Raw genomic sequence first — 19,721 nt, forward strand, 5'->3', positions numbered from 1 at the left:
ATGGAGGTCTAAATAGCCAAAAAACGGGACCTTTAAATGTAGTTTGAAATACAACTTTCAAACAATTCAGTGCGATAAATTCAATCAATCATCATCTCAGTTGCTGCTCATTTAACATTTATAAGATGTGAATACCTTTTTTAGTGTTATGATTTGTGAAAATAAACATTTTATTACCACTCCAATATATGTTGCGACTGGAGTACGATTGTATGACTTGACTTCCGATTTGCTTAAACCAAGTAATGACTTGACTCGATTGGACATGCTTGGACAAAAAAGGCAACTTAAGCAGCGGAATAGTCAAAGAGGATAATCATCGTGCTGGCCTTCCCCAGGTGGACGGAGCACATGAGAGAAAAAGATTTAAAAAGGGACCCTGAAGTTGCCAGCTTTTTCCTCGACAAGTAAGTCAACACTGCATAAATTAGCCTAAACCTCACTTGTTTCATTCGGTTTTGGGAGACTGTTGTTTACCATAGGCAGCATAACACAGTAGGGCCGACAAATTTTCCTACGTCTGTGAATCGTCCGACTGGAGTATGAATTGACAGTCATATCTGTCGATCTTTGCGAGCGCACTGGAAAATAACTACTATACCGTTTCAGTTTCAGTTGGGGTTCCAGCAATAAATGCTCAGCAAACTAATTTCCTCTCAATGCGTTTGCAGGCCCCTGACGCCGATCTCTTATCCTCTTACATCAAAATGTAAATGAATAATATAACCTGTGTAATTAGTACATGCTTCTGAGGATCACAAAGTGTTGTGGAGCAACAATTTGCTCACATTCGTTTGTGTTTGTTATCAAATTGTAGCTACATTCTAGCTGGCTGCCACACGGTAACAAAAAATATTTTTGGAGTGTGTGTTTTGGGGGGGGGGGGGGGTGAATACACACACACTAATGATGCAATGCATTTTGTAACATTTATGAAATCACGAGCCTCTTCACCTGAGCGAACACGTCATGAAGTATCGGATAACATGTTCGAGTTTTTTTGATACACGCCGGCTACCGTTGTTGCAGTGCACGTTTGAAAAACTATGGCGCTGGAGTGCGCTGTTTGTTTGGATGCAATAAACAATTTCAAAGCTAGATGGGAGTAATTGCTACACAGTGTCCCAAAGGAGTCTGCAGCGTGAAAGGGAGGAGGTGGAACCTTGAAAAGAATCTCACCTCATCCTTGCTTGTGAACAACTGACTTTCCTCCCACACCCCCAAAACGGACTGTTTTTTTATCCCCAGTCATGACCTGTTTCCAATTCCAATTAACCTGTACACCTGCAGAATGTTTTGGGGATGTGGGAGGAAACCGGAGTACGCAGAGAAAACCCACACAGTCATGGGAAGAACATGCAAACTCCACACAGGCAAGGCCGGATTTGAACCTGGGTCCTCAGCACTGTGAGGCAGACGTGCTAAGCAGTCAGCCAACGTGCCACCCCCAAATTTCTGAAAATAGGATAAAGATTAAGAAAGTTATTAGTTTTGGAGCCATCTCTTGTGACTTCAAATCTCTGTGCATTGGCTGAGATGTGACACAGGCGTTTGCGTTTGTGAAAAAAAGCTTTTTGTACAGTGGTGGCCTTTGTGTGGCCACAGCTGAGTTTGATGGGCACTGCTGGCAGGCGTCACGTGAATACCATTTCAGTCAATGACACGTAATAAATTAGAGATTGAACTGAATTTTGGGGTTCTTTTGTATTGATGTACTGTAAGAGTGCAATGGTATATGATAGCAATTTTTGGTTTAATGCCAACTTGAAAAAAGCGCTGTTTAGAAATTCAAGTGAGATTTCTTTTTTTTTTTTTTTTTTTAAACCTGAAAGATCATTTTGGAGGTGACCGGATAATGCCCAACTGCAACGATATATAAATGAGTAAATACTGCTACTCCTTTGTCCACACCATCCACATAGAGAACATGGTCTCCAGTTATGTCACACCAAGATCTGGTGGCATACCCGTTTTGACGATGTAAAAGGGGCATTCCCACGGCAATTAGTAATTTACCGATTGCTCCAAAATTAATTGTTATTATTGGAACAGACTGATGGTTAAATTTTTCTTGAGCGAATCTGACTTCACTCCTACATACAGTACATCTGAAGATATAGCAGTCACCCTCGTGAACACTATACCCATATGCTACGGATATGTTCGCCTGACCTCAGGAAAAGATCCATTTACGTGCATATACCACCACCACCACTACTTTCTACCGATGAGGACAAATCCCTGAGGGCGCAGCTCCGCGTCATTGCACTGCCGACCCAGTCGTATTGTGATCTAGTACACGTAAATACTAACGTGCAGCCTAACTTGTAATGCACACACTGTGAAAGCACACAATCAAACGGGTATTTTCCTTAGTGTTTTAATTAAAAAGTTAAGTCATTTCATTGCAATAAAAACACAAAGAACACACATAGCAATGTGTGTGTTCATAAAGGTGAGTGAGTAAGGCTGATCTGTAGGTCACATTATCAAGGACATGCAGCACAAGTCAAGCTGGTGGTTCTTTAAAAATCTATCCTGGGATGAAGGTGCAAGGCTGTTGGGATGCCCATCGGAGTAGAGTTCAGGGTGATGGGATTGAACCCAATCACACTGTTACCCCACCCCAGTAAGCCATAGACAGTAAGGCAACAGGACAAGGATTCCCATTTAAGCGGAAAAATGGGCAAATCTTCACGACAGTTCATCACTGATGGCACGTACAACAAATGCTCTCTTTTAACAAGTAACATTTGAAATTCCAAAACGTGTAGAGCAGTTTCATTCACGAGTCAAAGGTTATAATAAAAAGCCACTCTCAAAAATTGTAGAATCTAAAGTCATTACATTGAAATGCTATTAGTTTGACATTAAACACTACATGTACCACTTCTGTACTTTTCCATTCATAGGTTCTTCAATTTTTCTATTCAGAAGTCACCTTTAAAATTGGGGAAAGAGTGAGGGGGCTGCCAAGTGTACCATTATTAGAACGTCAGCTGACGTTAAGAATGAGACAACTTGGTCCACTCCTTAAAGATTAGACTGAATTACCACCATATTGATGGAATGACGCCACAATGCTTGATAGACTTCTACTTGATTTCCAGTTCTAAAATAATAAGTACAACACTAACAACAGTGGGAAACTTGGTCAGTACTGACGGGAATGAATAGTATGCAATCACATATTTGATTAGACATATTTAGTTTAGCTGTATTTGTTTACAATGCATGTGCTATTTACCTGCCAATACTGTGTTGGCCTAATATGGCACTTTTATTCCCCTGGCATATACTATTTCAACAGCAGTCCATTATTGACATATTTTTCCTCACCTGCGCCCCAAAAGAAGGCTTTAATGCGCACTAATGGATCAATGTAATTAATCCAAGTCGAAATAAGGAGACCGGGAATTAATTTAAGTCCCAATTAAGTCAGTCGTTTTCATAAACATGTACCAAGAGAGGCTTGAAATAATTAAATTAAAAGACAACATTGCATACCTGCAATCATACAGGGCATGTTTGTTTTGTTTCTTATGGTAGCAGGCTATTCCAGTAATCCTGGCACCACAGCCTTAAATTTTCATTTTTCATAAAGTTTGTTCCAGTACTTATCCCTCAGGATGTGCAAACACTCCGCTTCACGCCATCAGATTAAGGCAGAGGTAGAACAAGAGGAAGCAACATTCCCCTAGCCATCCAGCATGTGTTGCATCCCCTCTTCCGTTCTTCTGACGACCACGGCAGAGTTGCTGAATAATAGCCAGTCACACTCTGCCATCAGGAGATGATGCGAATCCCAAAGTTCTTTTTCAGCTGCTCCAGGAAGATGAATGTGAGCACTGTATGAGGAATCAAGCGGATGCCTGCAGGCACAAGGCCCTGCAAGACAATGTAGCAGATCACGTCATATGTACAGCGTAGCTCGGAGAGGAAAAAGTACAAATACACCTGAGTTCTGTTTTATTTATCTCATTTCTTTATTTAAAGTGTCACTACCTTATAAAATGCCAGGGGACCCAACTTGGCAGTTTCTTGTAAGCAATGTCGTACCCCCTGAAAGTAAACAGACATCGGTTAGATCAATTAAAGAATAAGGGATGACAATGAGGAGGAAAGAGGCACTCACGGTGTACTCTCCCTTTGAGTTCATGAGTCTCGTCTTTAGGACATCGAGTGGCTGACAAAGGAACGTAGCACAACCTCCCTGCACAAGGTTCACATTAAAACAGTGGTTAATTAAAAATAACACTGTCTCAGATGCACTTCGAGTCGACGATGACCAAACCATTTCATAATCGTAGCACTTACAGCAATGAAGCTGGAGAGGAAGTGTGTGAACATGTTGTCCCCCAGCATCCCCGTTCCCAAAACAAGCTGCTTGGCCTGGTCATAACATGCCAACTGAAGGAGGGGAAGGTGTATTAAGGTGTGAAGAATAACTCACCATAATTTCTATGTCACCATGGTGAAGCCTCATACAATGCAGACTGACAGCCACATACCGATAATTAGCTTCGGCCTCAAGAACTCAAGTAAACCACTCCTTTATTTAATTTTCCTCATGGAATGAATAAAGTTTCTATCATCTATAATATCCATATCTCTAACCCCCCATTTCATAATCATATTAGAAATTCATTCATTCATTCATCTTCCGTTCCGCTTATCGTCACTAGGGTCGCGGGTGTGCTGGAGCCTATCCCAGCTATCTCCGGGCGAGAGGTGGGGTACACCCTGTACTGGTCGCCAGCCAATTGCAGGGCACACATAAACACTCACGTTCATACCTATGGGAATTTTTTTCCAATGTTTTGGGGATGCGGGAGGAAACCGGAGTACCCAGAGAAAACTCACCCGGGCACGGGGAGAACATGAAAACTCCACACAGGCGGAGCCGGGATTTGAACCCCGGTCCTCAGAACTGTGAGGCAGATGTGCTAACCAGTCACCCACCGTGCCGCATCATATTAGAAATTGCCTCAGAAATTTGGGTCTGAGTGCTGAGAGATTCGATTGAACAGTTAGTAAGTGCTCTGATCTTCGATGGCCTCTGATATTCTGCAGTAAACGTTGAATCGCTGGAAGTCCCAGGTAAAGTGAGGTGCTCACTTGTCCTGAACAACACTTTGGGAATTTTTGTTCAATAGTTGAATCCACTGAGAAATATTGATCCAATTTCTCACTACTACAACAGTTAGCTTTTATGTGAATGTTTGATTCTCATCATTCACAATTATAACTGAAGTATAGATCTTGCTTATTATTGGACCTTTGGTTCGCTGTAAGGTTAAAATACAACTATCACTGTAATGACATTTAAAAAAAATGAATACATAAATAAAATAAAAACCTCTCTTTACATCTTCAAGTTGAATGTCTTTGAAAATCACGTTGCTTCTTAAAGTTGGAATGGTTACACATAAGACGAAATACTTTGTTGCGGTAATGCAGAATTTCACTTGGACTCTTGAAACGAGAAGTAAAAATGCTTTAGGAGCTCGTGTGTCTCAACTATATTTGCACAACATCCATTTTCTATGCTCACAAATGCGCATAAATGAAGCTCTCACTGAATTGCCCCGCTCATAATGAATATTTAATTGTCCTTTACTCCTCAATTCATTTCAAATATTGATTTAACAATAACGTATTACTGTGAATGACTTCAACTTCAAGTGAGTATTGAATTTAGAATAGCTCCCAATGTGGCAAATAAAACATTTATTCATGTTTTGTCTGCAGTCTGAATCAATTTAACAAAACAGAAAACACAAACAGACGTTACACAAATTTAAAAGTCAACCACGCCAAAGGGACACATTTGGTTTTAAGGATATGGCTGTGAGTAACTAAACTTGCCTGTCCCACAGTGACCAAGGCTCCTCTGCTGGATGCCATGGTGGCCCCCGAGAAGAGCTTCCTCACACCCTCTGCAGGACAGCTCAGAGGTCAGAAACGACAAGGTTTCATTTTGCAGTCATCGTACATGTTGTTGGCGTTACCTTCTCTGAAGACTCTGAAGAGCCCATCGATGGCATGTTTGTAGCTGATAGAAGAAAACAAGTTGAGGTGCACATTTCCTATAGAGGTTTAACATTGTGATTTCATATTTTGGTAATATTCTGAATCATTTACTTTCTCCTCAGTTCTGCTGGTAGTTTCATGTCATTTTGCATCCTTGAGGAAGAAAATGCATCATTTGAAGATCCTATTCATTAAATAAATGACAGAACACAACTTTAAGCTAAGTGCATTCATGGGATGTTACCTGACATTCACCATGTCTGCTGGCGTGCCAACAAAGCCCCCAGTGAAACCTATTAAAGTAGAAATATTGTTAGTTTATTGTTGTATTAGTGTATGTTTCTGTGTGTGTGTGTGTGTGTATGCACAGACCTCCAAAAGCTCCCAACAAGACCTTTTGGTAGAAAGGCATGGGGCCCTGGCTTTTGTTTCCAATCACGTCCCTTACAGTCTCATAGATGGCAAATCTGGTCAGGGAATAGGACATCTAAGGAGGAGAGGATTCATAAATAAAGAAATATTTAATTAAAAAAAAAAAAAAAAAGAAAAAAAGAGGCTTTGGAGTTACAACAATCATTTTGTACTATTTTCATTTAGAATATGAATTAAATTGAAAAAGAACAAATATTTGAAAGAAGTACATGGTGTATGATTGTATTTATTAAATTGCTTTTCTATTTATTCATGTTAAAGTTGTACAAATATTTTTACAATTTGAAGTAAAGCCTTCTTCTGGCTGGAAATGACAAGTGAAAGCGTCAAAAGACTGTTGAAGTAATGTAAGAGGGGATTCTTTTATTTTTTTTGCCTTTAAAGAATATTTTATTATATATACACACACACATGGTGGTACTTGTAATTTATTTCTGAACTATAATTCTTACAAGAAAGGAACATGAGAAGAAAGTGTACTGCATGCAGTTTTATTTCAAATTCAATATGGGCGCCAGCCTTAGCCACCAGTTTCTCAAGACGCCCGAGAACCGCATTAACTGATTTCACAAGGAACTCTCGTGTTCGCCCTTCAAGTTCTCCAAAGTCGTTGGTTTGGTAGAATACACTTTCTCCTTTAACCGACCCCACAGAAAAATGTTGCAGGGTGTTAAGTCAGGACTTCTGGCTGGCCACTTATACACAAACAAATTGAGAAAAATATTACAACATATGAATAAATTGTAAGTATTTTCAAATAGGGAGTTACTTTTCAATCACTCTGTACACACACACACACACACACACACACACACACACACACACACACACACACACAGTGTATAGAAAATGATTATGTTGCTGAAATGATCAGACAATTTTGAGGAAACACAATCCGTTACACTATTCTACCGAATCCTGTTAACTCTTTATGCAGTGCATTAGCAGTGATTCCCGACCAGTATGCTGTGCCACATTAGTGTGCAGTGAAAGGCAATCTGGTGTCCCACGGGAAATACCCAATTTCACTTAATTGGCCCGAAAATTATTTATTTACTACAAATAATGTATATTTGGTCATTTATCTATGCCATTGGTGTATGGTGACAGTCACAAAAATGAAATGCCCTTCCACTAGATGGCAGAAGGTACATAATTGACCTGTGTATCCACTTTTTGTGAAATTTGTTGAGTGGTGTGTCATTGAGACTTTTTCTCATGTAATATATGTGCCTTGTCAAATACGGTTGGGAAATGCTGATTTTGAGCATCCATATCCACTATAAATTTAAAGCATTAGATTTGCTTGTACTGAGAGTACGACTTTATTTTCAGGCAGTAGGTAGCGATACAATATCTCAAATCTGCTTTTAACTCAAAATCTGGCCATGGAATGAATAACGTAAGACTTAACTGTAAAACATTAAAATAGGATAACTTCAGCAAAGACCTCCAATCTTGTTTTACCTTAAAAGTAAAAAGTAGCTAACATATATATTGTGAATAGGACGGTGCTATAAAATGAGAGAAAAATTCGGCCTTGGAACAAGTGCCATCATTCTTTACGCTTGAGGTCAGTCACAGTGATGGGTGTGCATGCATTATCCTGTGTCGGTACGCGGTTATATGGGGTAACACAATTGATGGTCGAGTGGTTGTACTGGGCCACTTTAGCTTGTCCAAGTGGAGCTAATGAACTGCAAGTGGAAGATCATTAATTCAATTCAGATTGATTCAACATGACACCAAGGAAACAGTTGCCAAAAAACGTACACAAACATATACATACATACCTGTCTGCAAAGGGAAGCAGAAAGGCCATTGTAGAGAGCAAGCACTCCATTGTTGTTCACCACATGAACAGCCATGCCAAACATCCTCTTCTTTACCTCCTGCTGTGTTTGTAGGTGCACCTGCAATCAATACATATTAGCATGATTGAGTTGAAATCATATAGCTCTCTCTCTTAAATGAGCTATCACCACCACTTTGTCTCAACTTCCCTTCCTGAAAAATTCAGCTTTGGTTGTTTTGATGACAATTTTTATTTATTTTATTTTATTTTTTAAACCAACCGAGGGCTATCGTCAACCTGTGTCTTATTCCTTTTGAAGATGAATTTTGGTTAAACTAATGGCATAACCAAATAGTCTATTAAATGATCAATAAGAATTCTGTCACGTGACATGAATTGTTTTTTTTGTGTGTTTTTTTTCACAAAATATGGGTTAAAACAATTGTAAAAAAAATATGGTTACTCTTTATGTGAAGATAACGGAATGGAAAACGCACATTGCATTGTATTGGTTATCCAAAATTGATATAAACATTTGAATTAAGTTAATTAACCATTACTTTTTTTTTTACCCATTTAGCAATCATTGATAAAGTGATGAAGTAAGCGGCAGTTTTTGTAGACAATTTGAGAGGAAGCTGACCAATGACTGTGTCAAGCTGCAAATTCCAAATTCTGTATGTTTCACAATGCCACTCAACACTGTCCTGAATTTATGCCTTCCAGCCTGGTGAACTTTATAACACAGGCTTGTGAAGTTGTTGTCCATCACAGAAATAGTTTTACTTTCTTATTCAGAAGAGATTTCCAAGGCCACAAGCCACTTGACACCACCATATCATGAGCAAACTAGCTTACATAATAAAAGAGAATATTGTGACAGTGTCACAGCAACACAAACCAGTTTTCGAAACAAGGGACGCCCGGAGTCGGTCAGTAATTTCACAATGTGGCTTTTGTCCTCTGTTCTAATAAGAATTTATATTTAAGGAGCTCTGAGTCTTTAAAGCAATATTGTTCTAATCAGCGTTTTACCAAAATTGGGTCATGATTTATCTCACTCAACTTACTATCATTTGTCTCGCGTTAGGTCTAAATCCTACACATACAATTTCAATATTAACCAAGTCAGATGGAAATGACGACTCATTAAATCTTTAACACTGGAAGGCGCCGATTTTTTTTTTTTATTATTTGTGGAGAGTTGAGAAATCATGGGTGAAATAGATTGGAAACGGTGAAAAAAAAAAAATATCTCTCTTTTCTAAAGGAGGAGGATGTGTGAATGTGCGAGTACGTCACATTCATTCATTCATGAGTGGCTGAAGCATGCGGTTTCTGTTCCACTCAAGATAATGAGCTTGATTGCACTTCTCCAGTGAAGTGTATATTTACTTTGACGAGCAGACACACATCACTCCCATGGGATATAACTCAAAATTGTCAACCCAAATATATACCAAATGACACGCAGCCCTTTAACTGCACCTCATTGAGTCAGAAACGTTTTAACAGGAACACACCTACAAGAACTTCGACACCAGAGAAAATGTCCTGTTACGTTTACCCTACAAAAACTCATTTTTCCAGGAAGACCCTTTCAACATGCTGCGTTCAGCCCTTGTCTCTTTAAAAGGCCCCCTCCTAGCTGCAAACCCACTGTCCTCCGATTGGTTCTCAGAAGTTGGCAAAGGGCAAAGAAGGCTCCATGTACTTTGGCAGAATGCCTGAAAAAAGATGGCCAGGGACTATAAAAGCTGTTTAATGACTGCCGAAGCTGAATTCTTTGTAATTATTATTCTTCTGTTTCTCCTAGTAATCATGTGCTATTTTATACTCAGTAAAACTGAGTAAATAACCGTGTGTGATAGGTGACAAAAAAACAAAAAAAGCACCATTTTTCATGGTGCTGCAAAGTCAAACATACAACAAAATCTAGTCAAAAGACAAGTGACAGGCATCTTTACTAAACTTTTGTGATTACTGGCCTCTGTCAATAATTACACACCACATGATTCCCCGAGGGCCACTTTGTGTTTTCAAGGTCATGTGATGCAGCCTTAACCATTACAATGCCGTGCAAGTGAGACAGACTTTCACTAGTATATCTGACAAACTCCAGTTCCATCCTTCTTTTCTTGTTCGTTCTTAATATAATATTCCCCAAATTCTGCTTCTACTGATTTCATTATGAAAAGACACACACACACACACACACACACACACACACGTGGTTCTATGTAGTCAAAAATGTACGAGTAATGACTGAAATCCCAATTCATTCCATGACAAAAACTCAAGCCTTTTATCAACAGGTTGCAACAAATTTCAAAGATAATAATGCCCAGTTTTGATTGACTGACAAAGTATTCATTTTACAGTATTTATTTTTGTGGTTGTAGTTTGCAGCGGCGGAGAAGTGCACCAATTCACAAATCGAGCCGTTACGAACACGGTGCCCGTGTCATGTCGCAAAATGTTAGTAAAGAAAATTACAAACCACTCACTTTAATGCTGTGCTGTTCTACACCTTACAAACTACAACCACAATCACAAAATCAATAAGTATCTGACTGTGTCCGTCAAAGCCGAGCATTTATTACCTTAGTAAGGGCAGAATTTCTTTGATAGAGCTCTTGGACTACGTCTCACTTGTAGATGTACCTTATGTTTTGGTTTACTTGCAGCTAAATTTGCGTCATGTTTCAGTGATACTAATCAAATGGACTTTTTACTTCTTACTACTCCTTTCGAATGTGCAATTTAATTTGATTTCTATTTTGATTTTGTCTGGTTTGGTTAAGGCGGATGACTGGTTAGCACATCGGCCTCACAGTTCTGAGGATCGGGGTTCAATTCCGGCCTCACCTCTGAGCTCCAACCCGTGGCTGCGTGGGTTTTCTCCAGGTACTCCCAAAAACTTGAATGGTAGGTTAATGGAAGACTTGAAATTGCCCATAGGTGTGAACGTGAGTGCGAATGGTTGGTTATTTGTATGTGCCCTGCGATTGGCTGGCGACCAGTTCACGGTGTAGCCCGCCTCTCGCCCGACGATAGCTGGGAAAGGCTCCAGCACGCCCGCGACCCTTGTGAGGAGAAGCGGTACGGAAAATGGATGGATGCTTTGTTTCATCTAGAGGTAGGAACATGTTTGAAATAAAGATTTCTATCCAACAAATCCAAATTTCTCTCATAGTACATATTCAGACTCTGACCGTATTACGTTAGGTAAATACAGATTTGAAATACATCAGGTCCACTTAATATTGACAGTGGGACCGTAATTATTTACCCACTCATCATGAGAAAACAATACATTGCATGTTGCTGGGCCATTTTGAGAGTGACATTTTTCTGCCATAATCATCATCAGCTGCAACACACCTGAGCACAGAGAACGTGCAACCTGACAGTGTCTTACATCTTCAGTAAACACAGCGATCGCTTTATACACTTTGACTTGAGTATCAAATGAGTCAATGTATTGATTAGAAAGTGAGCGCCGTGTCAGTGCTGGTAACAAAAAACAGCTGCAGAATGTGCTTAGGCCTGCACTCCTCGACACCCCACTGGGAAGAGGGGGTCACCCTGCGTCACGGCCCCTCACCTTGAGGAGATCCAGAGGATGCGTGCAGCATGCGGCGCCACAGGACGCCAACCCGCCGAAATACCACCGCGACATCCGTTTCTCGGTCATGGCTCCGTCCTGTACAATCGCGCAGTGCGGCTACAGCGGTGGCCGCCTTCGTGAGTCCGTCCGCCTGTATGGGCTCTCTGCTCGACGCCGACGCTTCTAGTAGGAGTAGCAGTTGCACGTCCGCGGACACGCCGATAGCCTCGTTAATCTTCAAACATTCCGATAACAGGCGTGTACTTTGGCTCCAGATGTACCGCGCACACTCCCGTCACATACCTATGGAGACGAAGCACGAGTGTGCGCGCGCGCGCGCGTGCGTGCACGGTACGCGGCCACGATGTGCAGTGATCCAGGAAGCAGCTGAAATCGCGAGCAGCCAATTGACCGAGTGGACGCCGGAGCTGCCTACCCGCCCCTTGACAGGAGTGCCCATACATAGATATGAACACTAGATGCACCGTCGCGCTGTTGTTTCCTCGCAGCTAAATTGACATCATGTTTCAGTCGTACGAATCGAATTTTTACTTCTTACCACTCCTTTCGAATGCGCAATTTAATTTTAATTTTGTCTGGTTTGGTTAAGGCGGCACGGTGGATGACCTCGGCGCCTCAGACCATCTCACTGCTATATATATATATATTCACACACACACGCGCACACACACAGAGTGGTCCCAATGCAGTTCACACACGCTCACAAGACTTTCCACACGACCCAGTGTCTTGTGACTCGTAAAGAAATACGTGCTGCAGTGGGACAAGACCATAGATATGAACATCTAGAAACGGAACTGCAGCAGCTCGGCTAACCGACGTACCTACGTGGCGGCCATGTTAGAAAGGTCGACGTTCCAATCCATGGCAATGGATGGATACTGAAATGAAGTCTTAACTTGTTGATTTTACTTGTTAACCTACCATGCATGTTTTGGGGATGTGGGAGGAAACCGGAGTACCCGCAGAAAACTCCACACAGGCGAGGCCGGATTTGAACCCAGGTCCTTAGAACTGTGAGGCAGATGTGCTGACCAGTCATTCACTGTTCCGCGTAGCAACAGCTTTCGATAACATTTCATCTTCAACATATGAAGATGAGACACCCACAGTTTGAACTTGAAAGGATAACATATGTAGGAGGAGTTTGTAAAAATATGATGGCTGTAAAAGGTGAAAAATAGAGACAATAAATTCAAAATGGCGGACTTCCAGCTGGGTTTAGGGTATTGCTCCAAGAGACTTTTTTGGAGGTCGTGGGCTATTTCATATGCCTCTCCATTTTAGTACAAATTGGTCAAATTTGCAACCGGGGCTGCGTCATTGAAAATCTGTAGGGGGCGCTACTGAGCCATCCATTTTCAACACCGCTTATCCTGGTTAGGGTCGCGGGGCGCTGGAGCCTATCCCAGCTGACTTCGGGCGAAAGGCGGACTACACCCTGAACTGGTCACCAGTCAGTCACAGGGCACATAGACACAGACCACCATTCGTACTCACATTGGCACTGTCACCGAGTGGGAACTGCACCAAAGTCAGGCGAGTGTACCACTACACCACCAGTGACCCTTGCTACTGAGGCATTTGTTTAGAAAATGGACCAAAAAAATGTTAAATATTGCCAGGCTTGATGTGTGCAATGTTTCATGAGTTTGCATGCATGTTTAGACACTCAAAACAGCGTTGGTTTCTTTGCGAACAGCACAGCAAACATCATGTCGCCCCGGCAACAGCCTTATACGAAATGAAAAACTTCTGATAACTGTTCATTTTCAAATTATTGTTGTCCAGCGTTTGTCGAAAGTCACAAACTTTGTATTGTGACATCATTAAGGCGTTAATAGTCTGAGCAAATATTAAGTCGATCGGAGTAACCTTCTAGCAGGAGGACTACAAAATAAGAAACATCATTTCCTTGTGCCAGTAGGTGGCGGTATTAGTAAAATAGATTTAGTTTTTGTCCATAGATGCGCTTACGTGATAACGGTCAATCAAGTGTGTGACATTTTGAAAATATATGAATATCTGGTATCAAGTTTTTGATTTCACGGCAGTCATCAAAATTCGCCACGTTCACGATCTCTGGTGAAATGTCACCATTTTTTTTTACATTCAATTTCAGGTGGATGTGCTCAACGTGCTTGGCCCAGTAAATTAAAATGTAATGGAAGACGTTTTTTGCCGCCACTCGGTGGCGCTATATTTACAATGAAATATTGTCATACATATGTATTCAGAGCATGACTATTATGAAACGTGAAGTTTGGGACTTTTTGGAGAATGTGCAGAGGTGTTATTAAGTTATTAATTCATTTGATGGCCACACTTGGTCACGCATTCAGCAACGTGCTCAGCATTTCTACTGTACACATATTCACACAATCACATACTCACCATTTTACACTCACATTTGATATTTACTGAGCGATGTGTTGATCACAAACACAGCTACCATGTTAGTGGTTAGCGGGCCAAGCTAAGATAGCGAGTTTAAAAGGCTGCAACGTGCACAGCGAGGCGAGTCACACGCATGCATCCAATCTGACAATTTTTCACTCCCCGACTTCTCATCTGCCATCCACCAGACAGACAGATGTCTTTACTAATAAAAGTGCTAAACAACACACAAACGTACTGTGGTGTCTCTAGCCAACTACTATGGGCATTACAAAAAGAAATGTCTAAATGGGGTTCATAGATAAGATCTTCTTAGTTTCCTTTCGGCTTGTCTCGTTAGGGGTCGCCACAACGTGTCATCGTTTTCCATGTAAGCCTGTCTCCTGCATCTACGTTGTACCTCTCTAACACGAACTGCCCTCATGTCTTCCCTCACTACAGCTATCAGCTTTCTCATTTGTCTTCCTCGAGCTCTCTTGCCAAGCAGCTCCATCCTCATCAGCCTTTTACCAATATACTCACGATCTCTCCTCTGGATGTGTCCAGACCGTCAAAGTCTTCACTCTCTAACTTTGTCTCCAACACATATAACCTTGCCTGTACCTCTGATGAGCTCATTTCTAATTCTACCCAAGCTGGTCACTCCTAGAGAGCACCATAAGATCTTAATTTCCGCCACCTCCAGCTCTGCTTCCTGTTGTCTCTTCAGTGCCACTATCTCTAATCCATACATCATGGCTAGGACGTCCGGACGGCTTCGAGGAAATTCTGGTCCACCATCCGGCGTCTCATGAGGGGGAAGCAGTGGACCATCAACACGGTGTATAGTGGGGATGGGGCGCTGCTGACCCCGACTCGGGACGTTGCGAGTCGGTGGGGAGAATACTTCGAAGACCTCCTCAATTCCACCGACACGCCTTCCCATGAGGAAGCAGAGTGTGGGTTCTCTGAGACGGGCTCGCCTATCTCTGGGGTTGAGGTCACCGAGGTGGTTAAAAAGCTCCTCGGTGGCAAGACCCCGGCGGTGGATGAGATTCGCCCGGAGTTCCTAAAGGATGTTGTGGGGCTGTCCTGGTTGACACGCCTCTGCCTCGCGTGGACATCGGGGACAGTGCCTCTGGATTGGTGATCACACTCCTCAGCCTCCCTGGTAAGGTCTATTCAGGGGTGCTAGAGAGGAGGGTCCGTCGGGAAGTCGAATCTCAGATTCAGGAGGAGCAGTGTGGTGACGAGAACTACAAGGACTCACACAAATGTGCTTTGTACGTTTTATTAGGTGCTAACCTTTTTATGTAATCCGTGGTATAAAATCACCGAATACAAAACACACTGTAAATCCTACCAATGCACATCCAAATAACATTGAAATAGGATTTGAAAATGGGTAGATACACATCTACGGACACTTGTGTCTACAAAGAATTAACTATTAAACAATACATTACACTTAGCATAATATTATTTGATGTTAGATCATTATTTATGACAAACAAAAAATATTAGACTTAAACCAAGGCAGTAAATAATAAGAATTATTTATGTTAAACACATTTAGATGAGCAAATCTAAATTTGTAAATAGCACTTTCATTGTGTTAATAATGACAGTCAGCAACACATTTGAAATACAGACAAAAACGAAACTCCCAAAAAATGAAGAGTAAAAAATAAGTGTAAAAAATAATTTGACATAATCTTGACAATTCAACTACTTTACCCAGAATAAAAATTCACAAATAAACAGGAACAGTACTTTGCTTCTCTCACGTTCTCATTCTCCCGTTCTCTCCCGAGCGTATACACACACACACACACGCACACACACACACACACAGAAATTGACGGTGTACACTAGTCCTCTGTGTGCTTCCCACCCACTCTAGTGGCCACATACACACACAGAGACTGAGTGAAATTTGACAAATGTATATTATACACATTAGTAAACAGCACAGTATGTAACACCCCCAGTGACTCGAATAAAACCATCCATTTATAAATCCGATTTTTTGTGCGATTTGATTTACTTGTTGTTTATGTAAAACAACATTAAAAAAAACCACATGACAAGTACAATTCCCTCAGCTGTTACATCCAGTAAAATACAACACATTTTACACAAATGATTTTTCCTGTGGCTTTGCCTCTCCTGCTGCCCCTGAATGAGGGTTGTCTTTTGCTGCTCTTCCAACAGACGGTGATCCTCCTCCTTTTGGAGAAGAACCAAAGTGCAGGAGAGCGCCCCCCAGCAGCAGAAGCACACTGGCGCCCCAGCCCAGATAGAGCGCCGGTCCCAACTCTCTCTTTAGAGGTGCTGCAACATTCAAATCATAAAAGTCCCTGATTATTGAATAGGCCGTCCAACAGATGGGTATCAAAAAGGCCAGACCAGCCACGATGAAGAGCACCCCTGCTAGCCTGGCGAGGCGAGCCTTGGAGGCTTGGTTAGTGTCACCCAGGCAGTGGGTGCACTTGGCCCCCATCACCCCAAGTAGGAGGGCCAGAATGCAGAGCAGCAGAGAGAGAACAGTGAGGCTCCGAGCGGCTTGGGTGGACGTGGGCAGGGCCAGCGTTGAGTCGTACGTCTTACACTGGATCTGACCTGTGGTCTGAGACAGGCAGTTCATCCAGAGTCCTTCCCACATCACCTGGGCGATCACCAACTCCCCACCCACGAAGGCGGACACGCGCCACAGAGGGGCCGCAGACACCAGAGTCCCACACACCCAGCCTAGCACCGCTAACACCAAGCCCAGTAGCTGAAGACTCGTCGACGCCATGTTTGCTTGAAAAAGCGGATCTCACTTATAAAGAACGTTCATACAAAACTCCCCAGGAAGCCTTTGTTTGAAGAAGTCCTTGAAAGATGTGTGATTGTGATATGCCACCCAGATGAGTCCAACTCTTTAACTCAGCAATCTGCAGACATGAAATGTTTTGCACATTTAAAAAACTACTTTCCAACAGTAAAATCCAACTTCTTTCAGAAATTGTCTGTGAGTATTGAAGAGATTGTTGAAAGGTGTTCAAAATGTCATCCATCCATAAATTTTCTGTGCAGCTTATCCTCACAAGGGTCACGGGAGTGCTGGAGCCTATCCCAGCTATGATCGGGCAGGAGGCGGGGTACACCCTGAAGTGGTTGCCAGCCAATCGCAGGGCACATATAAACAAACAACCATTCGCACTCACATTCACACCTAAGGGCAATTTAGAGTCTTCAATTAACCTAACATGCATGTTTTGGAATGTGGGAAGAAACCGGAGTGCCCGGAGAAAACCCACGCAGGCACGGGGAGAACATGCAAACTCCACACAGGCGGGGCCGGGGATCGAACCCCGGACCTCAGAACTGTGAGGCAGAGGCTCTAACCAGTCGCCCACCGTGCCGCCTGTTCAAAATGTCAAAATTTTAAAATACATCACAACAATCAATAGCAGACCCTTCAAATACACCTCGTAGGTGCTGAAAACTGTATAGGGATGACAATAAGACAATGTGATTGATATCTTGTTTATGATGTTCTGGCCATGATCAGCGGCTCTGCCAGGGATTTGGGATCCTGTGAAAATTCTATTATTTTCTTCTTAGAATCGTCAGCACTTTTCCTTATGGCACCCCTAAGGACTTCATACTGTAGTATCGCCATATCATTGATTTACTATGACCAATCTCTTCTTTGATTTTGTTGCATTTGAAAAGTCCAGATTGTTGGAAACAATGTGTTAGGACAAATGAAAACAATAGCTCATCCAATTCAAAATGACATCTTTTTGTTTTGATTTGAGTATGAATCTGTAGAGCTCGGCTGATCAATAACAATTGGGGGGGACATTTTTTCCCCCTAATTTTTCAATGTAGTAAATGCAAGAACAAAGACTCTTACCAGTTTTGATGGTGTGAAAAGTCAGCGTCCTCACAAAGTCTTCCACTCTTCTCTTATGACAGGCCAGCTTGTTTGCGCATCGGTTGTATAGAGGAGTGTAGGAGGGCTGCAGTGTGTCATACTGCATACTTAATACTCACACGCAGATAGTTATGCCACAAATTACAACACAAGGACACTGTGTTCATGTTCCAGAAGAAAATCAAAATGATGGCCTCCCATAATGTCATTCTCTTTGTATGTTCCAAATTTAGCAAATGTTGAGTTTTCTTTTCCTGAGCCCTTCACTCCTCCAGCCATCCTTTTAAAAAAAAACTAAGTAGAGCCACGATGTTGACAGGATTTAATCCTCAAAATATTTATGCAAATGTTTAAATGGTTAATGTCCTTTACAAGGGTGGTATACATAAGAAAATATTTTCACCTGTGATTATAAGACCAATATTTATGACATAACAATAAATAAAGTACAATACATAATAATAATAATAATAATAGAACGGTGGACAACTGGTTAGCACATCCACCTCAAAGTTCTGAGGACCCAGGTTCTAATCCGGCCTCACCTGTGTGGAGTTTGCAGGTTGTCCCCGTGGTGCTCTGGTTTCCTCCCACATCCCAAAAACATGCACGGTAGGTTAATTGAAGACTCTAAATTGTCTGTAGGTAGAAATGCGAGTGCGAATGGTTGTTTGCTTATATATACCCAGCGATTGGCTGGCGTCCAGTTCAGGGTGTACCCCGGCCTCCAGCCCGCAGTTAGCCGGGATTGGCTGCAGCATGCCCGTGGCCCTAGTGACGATAAGCGGTACGGAAGATGAATGGATGATAATAACAATAATAATTATAATAATAATGTCAACCTGGCAGTCATAGTAAAAAATTCCCGACTGAAGTTCATCAGAGGATGTTCAGCTCCACAACAAGATGAGAGGGTCAAAATGTAAGAACCTCTCAGGAAGATATAGTGGAGCTGGACCACAGCAAACTACAACCACAAGAAATGTCATAGCTCTATGACAGTGTCAATAACATCACCAATATTGTCTTAGTCAGGAGGAATTTATGTTAAAGGTTCTGTTGGCTCTCATTAAATGGTGGCTAATTAGTGTGAACATTATATTCCCCAATATTTTAGTCGTGTTTCTCTCTTAGAAAAACACTTTTTCCCTGTATTGTCATGTGTTGTGTTTGAGTAAACTGTCGTTGGTGTGAACTGGCGTTGACGAAATGTAAGTATAACGCGAGGTTACTGCAGGATGTTTCCTCTCTAAAATAAAAATGTTGGCATACAGACATCTCCCATTGTCTGTCATTTCCTAAAAGGAAGTGAGCTTGTAATGTTTCTAACTATACAGAGAGCACAAGACAGCTTAAATACAGGATACAACTAAAATGATGATTTAGCATAGTTATGACACTTACATTAGCCAACTGTAATGTGCTTTAAGATTCTTACAATCTTCTTTTCAAGTATAATGTGGTTTTCAAATGTACATTTTATATGGAATTAAAATCTAAATAAAAAGGCAGCAAGTATCATACCG

At 41.7% G+C, this 19,721-nt stretch overlaps 2 protein-coding genes across 4 annotated transcripts; both read right to left on the bottom strand.

The window, feature by feature from the left end:
- Positions 1 to 2,375: 2,375 nt before the first annotated feature.
- On the bottom strand, positions 2,376 to 12,610 carry slc25a10b (solute carrier family 25 member 10b). Of its 3 annotated transcripts, XM_061678775.1 has the most exons (12): positions 12,174 to 12,610; positions 11,868 to 12,053; positions 8,259 to 8,378; positions 6,406 to 6,520; positions 6,278 to 6,326; positions 6,145 to 6,186; positions 6,012 to 6,055; positions 5,869 to 5,939; positions 4,318 to 4,410; positions 4,136 to 4,213; positions 4,006 to 4,062; positions 2,376 to 3,888 (listed from the first exon to the last, which is right to left on the bottom strand). In XM_061678775.1, exons 2-12 carry the CDS (start codon positions 11,955 to 11,957, stop codon positions 3,787 to 3,789), a joined length of 861 nt encoding a protein of 286 aa, XP_061534759.1. In that variant the 5' UTR covers positions 11,958 to 12,053; positions 12,174 to 12,610; the 3' UTR covers positions 2,376 to 3,786. The 3 variants fall into 3 exon arrangements, with proteins under 3 accessions (XP_061534759.1, XP_061534760.1, XP_061534758.1); XM_061678776.1 differs by having other exon boundaries at positions 2,376 to 3,848; positions 11,868 to 12,610; XM_061678774.1 differs by having other exon boundaries at positions 11,868 to 12,610.
- Positions 12,611 to 15,560: 2,950 nt separating this feature from the next.
- On the bottom strand, positions 15,561 to 17,067 carry LOC133403667 (claudin-9-like). Its single transcript, XM_061678777.1, has one exon. The coding sequence runs from the start codon at positions 17,065 to 17,067 to the stop codon at positions 16,402 to 16,404; it is 666 nt and encodes a 221-aa protein (XP_061534761.1). The 3' UTR covers positions 15,561 to 16,401.
- Between the last annotated feature and the right edge of the window lie 2,654 nt (positions 17,068 to 19,721).

The sequence above is a fragment of the Phycodurus eques genome, chromosome 6, assembly GCF_024500275.1.
Source record: "Phycodurus eques isolate BA_2022a chromosome 6, UOR_Pequ_1.1, whole genome shotgun sequence".
Classification (NCBI taxonomy): domain Eukaryota; kingdom Metazoa; phylum Chordata; class Actinopteri; order Syngnathiformes; family Syngnathidae; genus Phycodurus; species Phycodurus eques.